This window comes from Diabrotica virgifera, chromosome 3 (assembly GCF_917563875.1).
Source record: "Diabrotica virgifera virgifera chromosome 3, PGI_DIABVI_V3a".
In the NCBI taxonomy this organism is placed as follows: Eukaryota; Metazoa; Arthropoda; class Insecta; order Coleoptera; family Chrysomelidae; genus Diabrotica; species Diabrotica virgifera.
Genome location: NC_065445.1, coordinates 249100058 through 249113284, shown reverse-complemented (window position 1 = coordinate 249113284; position 13227 = coordinate 249100058). Strand labels below are relative to the sequence as shown.

The window sequence follows — 13227 nt, the reverse complement described above, 5'->3', positions numbered from 1 at the left end:
TAAGATTTTAATGTTACCCCCCACCCCACCTCCAGGGGGTGGGTTAGAGGGTCATGTTTAGCGTTTTTCGATAGGTTTTCCAAAAGTATTACAAACCTTTTTTTTGGTTTCTCATTTGGAAGTGTATTTCTCGAGATATTAGACCGTTTCTATAATTTACCTATGGTATCAGGATAAATCGTTTTTCTCAATTATAGCGCCATCTATCCACAGTTCGAAAAAATGTCTTGAATAAAAGTTGCTTACTTTTACGTAACGAATCCAAATCTGCAAGAAAACCTAGGGGTTTCCATTTGAGATTTTAAAGTTACCCTCCACCCCACCTCCAGGGGGTGTAGTGGGGGTTGGTGTTTGGTGTCATTGGATAGATTTTTGAAAATGATTGAACACGTATTTTTCAGTTTTTTGATCCGATGTTTAGTTCGCGAGATATTCGACCGTTCCACTACTTTTGGGACACTCTGTATATCTTCTTAGAACAAATTAAAGAATTTTATGTTAAAATTTAAAGTTTGCATATTGCTAAACCTATCAAAGATAAAGAAGTTAAACTGAAATTGAAAAATAACTGTAGAAAATTTATTAATATCAGTCTAATCAAATGAATTTTGTATGGATTTTGTAAAGTGTGTTTAGTATAATAGTAAATATTAAATAATAATTTATACATTTTGCTTATTATCTATATTATAAACTATTATTATAATGTAAGGAATTTAATGTCTTTTATTCGGATTTTGGATGCTTTCATAATAATCATTCTTAAATTACATCTATATTTTTATTTTATTACCTGAGTGAGTTGGTGAGGAAAATACCTACCGGATTAATAGGAACCCTTAAATTTGGTGAGGAAAATACCTGTCGGATTATATGTTTTTACTGGTTGGTGAGGAATTTACCTCCGCCCATTTAAAAATATTGAGGAATCTTGGATATTGTTAGTATATTTTTACTTGTAATTATTATTATTGATTCTAATTATGTGTTCTCAGTCAAGTTGGAGTCATGCAAACTCGATAACTGAGAACACATAATTAGAATCAATAATAGTAATTACAGTGTAGAATATACTAACAAGGTCCAACATTCCTTAATACTTTTCAATAAATGTGACTGCACAAAAACTTACTTAAGTCAAATTGGTAGAACCTTTAACAAACGTAAGTATAGCAGAACACAAAATGATTTTTAATAATAGAAAAACAGATTCTAAAAAAGAAACAGTAAAATCCTTTATAAAAGGTCATCATCATCATTCTCTTTGCCTTATCCCTATGCGGGGTCGGCTTCCCTAATTGCATTTCTCCACAAAATTCTATCTTGGGTCATATCAATGTTAATCCCCTTTACCAACATGTCCTACCTTATCGTCTCCCCCCAGGTCTTCTTTGGTCTTCCTCTCCTACTCCTTCCAGGAATCTGCACTTCAGCTATTCTTCGTATTGGATGATTAACGTCTCGACGTTGAACATGACCAAACCATCTTAACCTATGCTCTCTCATTTTGGCATCAATTGGTGTCACACCTAGATTTCCCCTAATATACTCATTTCTAATTTTATCCTTCTTTGTCACTCCACTCATCCATCTAAGCATTCTAATTTCCGCCACATGCATTCGTTGTTCCCCTTTTTCACTGCCCAACATTCAGTTCCGTGCATCATAGCCGGTCTTATGGCTGTTTTATAGAATTTTCCCTTCAGCTTCATTGGAACTTTTCTGTCACACAACACACCACTCGCTTCTTTCCACTTCATCCATCCGGCCTTAATTCTACTGCATGCATCTCCATCTATTTCTCCATTACTCTGTAATACCGATCCTAGGTACTTAAAACTATTGCTTTTCACAATCATTTCACCATCCAATGATACCATTTTATTTGTAGTAACTCAATCTTTAAATGAACATTCCAAATACTCTGTTTTTGTCCTACTAAGTTTTAAACCTTTTTCCTCCAGACCTTGTCTCCACTGTTCCAGTGTTTGTTCTAAGTCTCTTTCACTATTTCCTATTAACACTACATCATCAGCATACATTAGGCACCATGGAATACTACCCTGTAGTTTCGCTGTTATCTGGTCCAAAACTAATAAGAATAAATAAGGACTAAGCACCGAGCCTTGGTGCAATCCTACTTTCACCTGAAATTTATCAGTCTTTCCCACACCTGTTCTAGTCGTTACTCCCTCATACATATCTCTCACAATCTTTACATATTCGCCAGATACTTCTTTCTTATTGAGTGCCCACCACAGAATCTCTCGAGGAACTCTATCATATGCTTTCTCAAGATCAATGAATACCATATGAGCGTTGGTCTCTTTATTCCTGTATTTTTCCATCAGTTGCCTTACAATGAAAATTGCATCTGTTGTTGATCTGCCCTGCATAAAGCCAAATTGATTATCGGATATATCGGTTTATATAAATATATAAAATCCTTTATAAAAGGTATATATTTAAAATCCCTAAAAAGGGCAACATTACAGTCACATAACTAGTTTTCGACTGGTTTACCAGTCATCATCAGTGCTTACCTAAAATGAATATAACCTGGTAAAATATTGCAAAGATTTTGAAATTTTGACTACGGTAAAGAAAAGTTGTAGGTTATACTCACGTGAAGTTTACATGCTAACCACCAAGATATAATTTAAGAAAAGTATGAGTGTCAATGCCCTGTATAAGCAATCCGTCAAGGAAACATCGGTTGAAAATGCTAACTTAATTTAGCATGGATGTTTGAAATATTTTTACTAATATTCCCCAGGTAACATCTGAGCTGTGATTTGACTTGTTCACATCGTGGAAGTGTGGCAGCAAGTGACAATGAAATGGATAGAAACTTCCAAATGATGACAAGAAAGAAATGACAGTTCCACAGGAAGTTGAAAAATTAACCTGTCATATGTAAAGACTATGGTGTACAGCTTGTTAAAATTAGAAATGATGTAACAACACACTCCATTGTGAAAATTATCATTTAAAATTCGGTAAACTAGATGTTTTAGTTAAAAAGGTATTCACGTATACTGTCAGTGGAGGTGGTTAGGCAAACCACATTACACAAATGTTTGTATTCGAAAAGTAAAGTCAGTAAACAAATCTTACAGCTCAGATGTTACCTGGGGCAGATTAGTAAAAATATTTCAAACATCCACCCATAAGTTAGCATTTTCAACCGATGTTTCCTTGACGGATTACTTATACAGGGCTTTGACCCTCATATTTTTGTTAAATTATATCTTGGTGGCTAGCATGTAAACTTCACGTGAGTATAACCTACAACTTTTCTTAACCGTAGTCAAAATTTCAAAATCTTTGCATTATTTTACCAGGTTATATTCATTTTAGGTAAGCACTGATGATGACTGGTAAACCAGTCGAAAACTAGTTATGTGATGTAGCCCTTTTTAGGGATTTTAAATAAATACCTTTAATAAAGGATTTTACTGTTTTTAGTATTACATGGTATACAGCCAACTACAGGAAAACTTTTTCCTTTTAGATTCTAGAATATAATAGAAAAACAGATGCACTTCACCTTCTAGATTCTAGACCATAATCATTCTTTTAATGACCATTGGCGAATTCTCAATATTCAAAATAAAGGCCTTAAGCTATCTTTAATGGAATAGGTATATGGAAATTAATAATTTAAAAAATACAGATATAATTCTGAATGACTAATTTGGGACAAATAGCTCTCCATCAACTTGAGACGGGCACTCGAACAACAGCCGAAACAGCTATACGCTGTGAGCTTCGCTGGTGTCGCTCCTAGCGGACTACTAATTCAACTTTCACCGGTAATTTTTAAATTTATTATTTAAATGTTATCGCTTAATATTTAAAACGCAAAAAAGTAGTTAAATTGTAATCGATTTTTTTAAGATTTTGCTAATCACTTTGACGTTCTATTGACAAAATATGAATTTCTTACTTGGGATACTTTAATAGATTAATAGAACATTAAAAAAACTTAAATTCAGTATTTAAAACGTAAGTATATTTAAGGTAAAAATATATACCACACCTTTGACCAACTAATATTTTTTATAATTAGTGTTTTTAATTTTAATTTTAAATTAATCTCTTTGACATTTATGTCAAATTTCCGGTAAAGGTTTACAGACTTGTCACTACTGGCGCTCGCAAATTTGTAAATATCCCCTCTACGTACGAGCTCACAGCGTATACGCTCTGAGCTTCGCTGGTGGCACTCCTAGCGGATTACTGGAATTATCTTTCACCGGTAATTTTTAAATTTATTATTTAATTGTTATCGCTTAACATTTACAACGCAAAAAAATAATCAAATTGTAATCGATTTTTTTAAGATTTTGCTAATCATTTTGACGTTTTATTGATAAAATATGAATTTCTTACTTCGGATACTTTCACAATTATCGTGTAGATGGCGCTAAGATTTTTAGATTAAATTATAATTACATATTACGGAACATTAAAAAAACTTAAATTCAGTATTTAAAATGTAAATATATTTAAGGTAAAAATATATACCACAGCTTTGACCAACTAATATTTTTTATAATTAATGTTTTTAATTTTAATTTTACATTAATCACTTTGACATTTATGTCAAATTTCCGGTAAACGTTTACAGACTTGCCACTACTGGCGCTCGAGAATTTGTAAATATCCCCTCTACGTACGAGCTCACAGCGGATAGTGAAAATTGATTGTAATAAATTTTAAACGAATCTACAAGGTTAAATTACAAATATATAAACGATTACACACAAATAACAAGCTAGGGTTAGAAGGACTTCGAAAAGGCATTCGATAAAGTACTTACAGCATGTAAAATTAATGTAGATGCTGAAAAATATATATCTAGGATGCTATGAATAGAAGACAAAGATATTCGTGTCATTAAATATTTATACTGGAATCAAACTATTATCGTAAAAATTGACAGAAGAAACACCGAAGAAATTTCCATACGACGAGGAGTCGGACAAGGTTGCTCTTTGTCGCCAACATTGTTAAATGTTTACTTGGACCGGTTATTTAAAAAGTCACTTGAGAGACAATCATATGGAATAAAAATCAACGGTGAACTACTTAATGTGATTAGATACGCAGACGATACAGTAATTCTGTCAGATAATATTGAAGGTCTCAAAATTCTGCTTTATCGTACTCACGAGGTAGGAGAGAAAATGGGCTTTAAAATAAACTCGTAATTTTGTTTATATTTTTGTATTATAGCTTGTATTTGTTTGTTTTCAAACAAACTTCTGTATTGGTGGCCTGATAATGGGACACAAACTGTAAGTCCAGAAACCGGTAGCCTTTTTACCTACAAATAAACCCAATATAAGATTGTGAGTATTGGTTTTTTTTTTCATAACTCGTTGAATTAAAAAAGTTTTAATTTTATGTATTTTAAAAAATGTAAATTACCGAATGCATAAAAAACACTTTCCCATCCTAAGTAAGCTGCCAGCATTGATGATATTGGTAAACAAGCCAAGGTTCCAACATAACATCCAGAAAACCCAATAGTTACCAATAGGCCCTTTTCTGAAGACGGGGCCCATTTTGCAAAAACCTCGTTGGCACAAGGAAAAAGTATTCCCTAAAAAAAATAATACAGGGTGGTTCATCTTATTCACCTCGGTGTCTGTACGGAAAACCACTTGATATTTTAAAAAAATTTCTTCACAGAAATATACAGGGCTATTAATACTACAATCTAAAAATAATGTGAATTATACAGGGTGCTCCAAAAAAGAGTGGTGTATCAAAGATATATTTTTTCTTATGGAATGCCCTATATCTGATAACATTATTGAATTGACCTTAAAAAATAAGCTATACTTTCATAAGGATTCCCTATACCTAAATACAGGGTGTTTTGATTTATTTCGATTTAAAAATGTAAGGTTTTAGAAAAAAATAAATATCTACGAATCTAAGAATCAGTAACAAATTCTTTCTTGGATCCTAATAATAGACTATTTAGCATACTTAAACTGATGCTTACTGCAACTAAGTTTCTTATAGGGTGGTCAAAATATGAGATTGTTTTATTAACAAATTCAAGCTGTAATATCTTACTTATTTTAAATTAAACACCCTGTATCTTACTAGTCTATCGCGTAGAAAATTTACTTAGCTTTCAATTTGTATTAGGGTTTCCTATACCTATCTTTTTACAGGATGGTCAAAATATTAGATTGTTCTATTAACAAATTCAAGCCGTAATAACTTACTTATTTTAAATGGAATACCCTGTATTCACTAGTCTATCGCGTAGAAAATTTATTTAGCTTTCAATTCTTATTAGGGTTTCCTATACCTAACTCCCTTGATTTTTTAAATATTTAAAGATTTTCTAATTTGTAAGCTTTAAAAATTAGAATTAAGTACCTATGTCGTGGTTATGTACAACACATCACCAACACCAGCAATATACTTAGACAAGATACTGTCATTAATCAAATTTTCATTGTTATCATGTAATCACACAGAGTGTTGTATTATTTTAGTTGATTTTGGCCTACCTACAGATGACATTGAATAATATGTTTATAATAAACTGTATACTGTATACTTTATTAGATGCCGTATTCTGAAAAAATATTTAAATTGTATTTCATTCCGTATAACTATTTTCCATATCTCAGACTAACGGACTAACGGTTATTACTTAAGTAAATTTAAGAACACCACTTTTTGTTTGAATCTTTGAATCGTAATTACAAACAATTAAATGCAATGGCTACTATGACGAAAACGAGCCTATTGTACAAAAATATGTAAAAATGGGTATTTACAGAATAACATGGGAATTTATATTTACAGAATAACATGTGTATTGAGAATGATTACATGGAATTGAAGAGATTTTAAATATCTTCCATTATAAAGAATAGAATATCGAGTATGTCATTTAAAATAAGAACACTCTGTGTGATTAAATGATAAAAATGTGAATTTTATTAACGAAAGTATCTTGACTAAGATATTTACGTATATTGCCGGTGTTGGTGATGTGCTGTACATAACCACGACATACATAGGTACTTAATTCTAATTTTTAAAGCTTACAAATTAGGAAATCTTTAAATATTTGAAAAATGAAGGGAGATAGGTATAGGAAACTCTAATAAGAATTGAAAGCAGAGTAAATTTTCTACGCGATAGACTAGTAAGATACAGGGTGTTCCCTTTAAAATAAGTAAGTTATTACAGCTTGAATTTGTTAATAGAACAATCTAATATTTTGACCACCCTGTAAAAAGATAGGTATAGGAAACCCTAATATAAATTGAAAGCTAAGTAAATTTTCTACGCGATAGACTAGTAAGATACAAGGTGTTCCATTTAAAATAAGTAAGTTATTTGAGCCTGAATTTGTTAATAGAACAATCTCGAATTTTGACCACCCTGTAAAAATTTTTGTTGCAGTAAGCATTTGTTTAAGTAAACTAAATAGTCTATTATTAAGATCCAAGAAAGAATTTGTTACTGATTCTTAGATTCGTAGATATTTACTTTTTTCTAAAACCTTACATTTTTATAAAAATCGAAATAAATCAAAACACCCTGTATTTAGGTATAGGGAACCTTTATGAAAGTATAGCTTATTTTTTAAGGTTAATTCGGTAATGTCATCAGATATAGGGCATTTCATAAGAAAAAATAAAAGTTTGATATACCACTCTTTTTTGGAGCACCCTGTATAATTCACACTATTTTTAGACTGTAGTATTAAAGGCCCTGTATATTTCAGTGAATAATTTTTTTTTAAATATCAAGTGGTTTTCCGTACAGAGACCGAGGCGAATAAGATGAACCACCCTGTATATCATTGAAAAAAACATCATGACTAATAGTCGTGTATATACACAGTACATTGTCCTTTTTAGAAGATGATTACAAAAGTCTTAAAAATGGTCTTAACTGCTTCATTTCAGCGAGTCTACCACTTTCTGAAAAATTTCAGAGTGCAGGTTGGACGCGTTTCCGCGTCCCGCGTCATTAACATATTTACTCTGTCGGACTGACAAAACGCGTCTAAAAATTTGTCGAACAAGAGATCGACAATCTTTATTAATTAAATATTGCAAAATATTACAAAATTGTAGAGTCCGACGCCCTCAAGATATCACTCTAGTGCGGTAGTTTTGTTATTGCAAAATTCTTAATTTTCAATTTAAAGTACTTATATTTAATTAATAAAGGCTGTCGATCTCTTTTCCGACAAATTTACAGCCGCATTTCGTTAGTCCGACAACGTAAATATGTTAATAACGCGGGACGCGGAAACGCGTCCAACCTGCACTCTAAAAATTTTCAGAAAGTGGTTGACTCGCTCAAACGAAGCAGTTTAGACCATTTTTAAGACTTTTGTAATCATCTTCCAAAAAGGACGACGTACACTTTGTAATATTTTCGTTAAATTTTTAATTTTTTTTATTAATTTTTTATTTTATTTTTTAACGTACTCTTCTATTGATTGTACCGGGTGTCCCAATAAGAATGGCTCTCGACCATATCTCAAGAACCGTTTATAGTACAGCTTTGAGAAAAAAATATTTATAACAATAGTTGCCTCGGGAAATGCCTGGAAATTATTTTCATAATTATAGGTCCACTGCTAGAGGGCGTAATTAAATATCAAATTTAAAAAATCAAAATTTTACAAAATTTACCTAATGAAAGGGCACTGGAAATCCAATCATCGTATTCTTCATAAAATTCTGCGCATATTTGATTTCACTAGTTTAAGTCTACCTTTGAAAATAAGAGGTGGGGATGAGTGGAAACCTTATTATGAAAAATTGGCTGTAAGTCCGGTTCTGCTAAATAGAATTTTGCATGCTTGGTCTTGTTGAAAACAGCTCTTCTTCGTCAATGTAATAGTCTTATTTTCGAAATAGCCTAATTAGTAATATGCCAGCTAGTAGGCGTTATTTAATTATTTTTGGAAATCTAGTTTTCTTTGGAGAATATGAAATACAAGTATGCATTTTTAATCCTGTATTACAAAATTAGACTAAATTAGCACCAGAATACCGAAAGCCGCATGTCGATACCTTTTTTTTATCTCGAGATATCTTAAGAAACGTGTAAATTTTAAACAACTGTTAATGTCACCGATAAACGAAGTTAAGGAAAACTAGTGTGCTATGAAAAAAACAAAAAAACATTTTCCAGGTGTAAACGTATATAAATAATTAAAACAACAATAAGACAAACAACACTATAAAATATAACAAAGAAATAAAAGCAACTACTTACTTAGTGACGACCTCAATGTTCAAATTGTTGCCCATCATTTTCGACGCAAGTATTTACTCTTTCAAGAATAGATTGAACAGCAGTCTCAATTTCTGCTTTCGCAATGCTTTGAATGGCGTTTCGTATTTTCTAGATCATATTTGCTCGAGTAGTGGGCATAGTATCAAATACAAGGTTTTTAATCCGTCTTCATAAATAAAAGTCTAAAACAGTTAAATCTGTTGCTATTCAATCTACTCTTAAATGCTTGCATCGAAAATGATGGCAACAATTTGAACATTTAGGCAGTCACTAAGTACTAAGTAAGTAGTTGCTTTTATTTCTTTGTTATATTTTATACTGTTGTTTGTCCTATTGTTGTTTTAATTAATTATATAGGTTTACATCTGGAAAATGCATATTTGTTTTTTCCATAGCACACTACTTTTCCTTAACCTCGTTTACCAGTGACAGTAACATTTGTTTAATATTTACACATTTCTTAAGATATCTCGAGATAGAAAAAAGGTACCGACATGCGGTTTTCGGTATTCTGTTGCTAGTTTGATCTAATTTTGTAATACAGGATTAAAATTGCATACTTGAATTTAATATTTTCCACTAGATTTTAAAAACTAGATTTCTGAAAACAATTAAATAACACCTCCTAGCTTGCATATTACTTATTAGGCTATTTCGAAAATAAGGTACATACTTGACGAAAAAGAGCTGTTTTCAACAAGACCAAGTATGCAAAATCCGATTTAGCAGAACCGAACTTACAGCCATTTTTTTTATAAGAATGTTCCCACTCACCCGCACCTCTTATTTGGAAAGGTAGACTTAAACTTGTGAAATCAAATATGCGCAAAATTTTATGAAGAATACGATGATGGAATTTCCAGTGCCCTTTCATTAGGAAAATTTTGTAAAATTTTGATTTTTTAATTTTTGATATTCAATTACGCCCTCTAGCGGTGGACCTACAATTATGAAAATAATTTCCAGGCTTTTCCCGATTCTACTTTTGTTATAAATATTTTTTTTTCAAAGCTGTACTATAAACGGTTCCTGAGATATGGCCGAGGACCATTCTTATTGGGACACCCGGTACATGTCTCTTTGCAATGTTTAAACTGCCCCTTTCTGCCTAGTTACCTCATACATTATTTAAATTATTTATTATTTTTAATATGGATAAAAGTAAGAAAACAAAACATAAATATTTTTATCAAAAAATTCTTCTTTTTTGGCATCATAACCGTGGATGGGTATTTGCCTATCTGGCAAATACCTCATTATATTCTGATGTTTTTTGCCCCTCTCCTCGATCGTCTTTCTCATCATCCAACCATCTCGTTCTCGGCTTTCCTTTTTTTCGTCTTCCTATCAATAGTTTCCATTGTAGTATTTTCTTTGCTGCTTTTGCATCTTCTTGTCTCTGTGGACATGTCCTACCCATGATAGTCTTTGACTTTTCACAAATCTTATAATATCAAATTCTCCATTCAATTCATTAACCTCGCCGTTTCTCCTGATTCTCCATGTGCCGTCTTTCTCTTACCCAGGTTTCACAACCATAAGTTACTACGGGTCTTATAAATGTTCTGTAGATAATCATTTTGCTTCTTTTGTCTAATAACTTCGACGTCATCAATTTTTTATTGATATAGTATGTACGATTCTGACTGGAACTGCGTGCATTATTTTCGCTACTTACGGAATTCTTCTGTTTGATTTCTGTGCCCAGATATGTGAAGGCATCCACACGATCAATAGTATATAGTCCAGGGCGCATCTGTTTTGAGCTGGACGTTCAGAGGTGACTCAAACTTTTTTGCAGAAATTGCTTGAAAATAACTCAAATAATAATATTTGAGTTATCCTCCCACTCAAAATGGTCCGGAACATTGTTTAAATAATCAAAATGTCAAAATATGAAGGAAAAATTCGATTTTTTTATTGGTTTTTTGATTACAACTTTAAAACTGTTTATTTCTGAGAAAAGTTGTACTGACATAAAAGTTGTGTAATTAAATTTTCTATAATATAGAATTGGTTAAGAATTTAAAAAATAGTCACCCTTGTTGCAAAATAGCAATAATTGCGAAAAAACCATACAAAAGCAAGTATTTGCGTTTTACGTTTGTCAACCATTTATGCTACACTTAGGTCCTTCATATTTTACCCAAAAAAAATTATGATATAGTAAAACAACACTGTAAATTTCATTAAGATCGGTTTATTAGATTTTGCAAAATAAATTTTGCAATCCAGCTTTCGCAAAAAAATTCATTTTTTTTAAATGTTGCAGGAATGAAAATAAAGCAGATAGCAAGTTGACTTTTTTTTGCTTATAGAAGTGTACTGTACCTTTCATTTGCAATTTGCAAAATTGAAATCGAATAATTACCACGGCGTCAGGATTTTTTTTAAATAAACATTAATTTTTGGTGCTACGCTCAGGACAGCGGTGTTCGATTCACACAAGTTGATTTCCACCAAAATTTCTTCCAATCTTTATCTAATATATTATTTTCTTACTCTATATTTTGTTGTATTTTAATATTTTAATTCCACAAAAATCAAACTAATTTTATTATTGTTTGTGAAATATTGTTTAGACAATTGCATATGTTTAAAAATAATAAACTTTTATTCTCTAAGTTAAAATATATGAACAAAGAAAGTTTTTGCTAAAAAAAGTGTTATTTCAAAGGATAAAGTATGTGTTTTTATTTTGCAATAAACAAATTTATTTATTTATATCGAAATGTAATAAAAATTAAAATGTATCAATCATATTATCAAAGGTCATTGGAATGCCCAATCAGAGCAAACTATCCGCTGTCCTGCGCGTAGCACCAATAATTAATGTTTATTTAAAAAAATTTCTGACGCCGTTGTAGTTAATCGATTTTAGTTTTGCAAGTTGCAAATGAAAGGTACAGTAAACTTCTATAAGCAAAAAAAATGTCAACTTGCTATCTACTTTATTTTCAGTCCTGTAACATTTTGAAAAAATGAATTTTTTTTTTCGAAAGCTGGATTGAAAAATTTATTTTGCAAAATCTGTTGAACCGATCTTAATAAAATTTACAGTATTGTTTTAATGTATCACAAAGTCTTTCTGGGTGAAACATGAAGGTCCTAGGTGTAGCATAAATAGTTGAAAAACGTAAAATGCGAATACTTGTTTTTGTATGGGTTTTTCGCAATTATTGCTATTTTGCAACAAGGGTGACTATTTTTTAAATTTTTAACCAATTTTATATTATAGGAAATTTAATTACGCAACTTTTATGTTTGCACAACTTTTCTCGGAAATGAATATTTTTAAAGTTATAATCAAAAAACCAAGAAAAAAATCGAATTTTTCCTTCATTTTTTGACATTTTGATTATTTAAACAATGTTCCGGACCTTTTTGAGAGGGAGGATAACTTAAATATTATTATTTGAGTTATTTTCAAGCAATTTCTGCAAACAAGTTTGAGTCACCTCTCAACGTCCAAATGTACTAATATTTTTACAGATGCGCCCTGGTCTAATAGTATAGTTGTCTATTGCGATATTATTTTTATTGTCAGGCATTCTTTTAACGGTCAGGTATTTCGTTTTTGTTTCGTTTATTTTAAGCCCTCTTTTTATTAAATCAATAAAGGTAGAAGCATCACTAGATCCCTCAATTCAATTTTATGGGACAAAGATATTAGGAAGGAAACAAAAAGAAGAATATATGAAAGTATAATGAAGAACGGTACAATCTACGGTGTAGTAGTTTGAGACATAAAGTGCAAGAAATAAAAAGAAGCTACTTAGTGCAGAAATGGACTTTTTGAGGAGAAGTTGTCAGGTTTTAAGATTAGAATATGTAAGAAATGAAACAATTAGAGAACATATGAAGGTGGAAAAAACTATAATAGACGATATTGAAAGGAGACAGCTGACACGGTTCGGTCACGTT

General features: G+C 31.3%; 1 protein-coding gene across 1 annotated transcript in view; it reads right to left on the bottom strand.

Annotated features, from left to right (window-relative positions):
• LOC126881671 (vesicular glutamate transporter 1-like) overlaps positions 1 to 13227 on the bottom strand; it is a 55005-nt gene that overhangs the window by 24825 nt on the left and 16953 nt on the right. The window contains exon 4 of the mRNA XM_050646063.1: positions 5437 to 5611. Within this exon, the coding sequence (XP_050502020.1) occupies positions 5437 to 5611 (175 nt within the window). The remainder of the gene's footprint in view (positions 1 to 5436; positions 5612 to 13227) is intronic.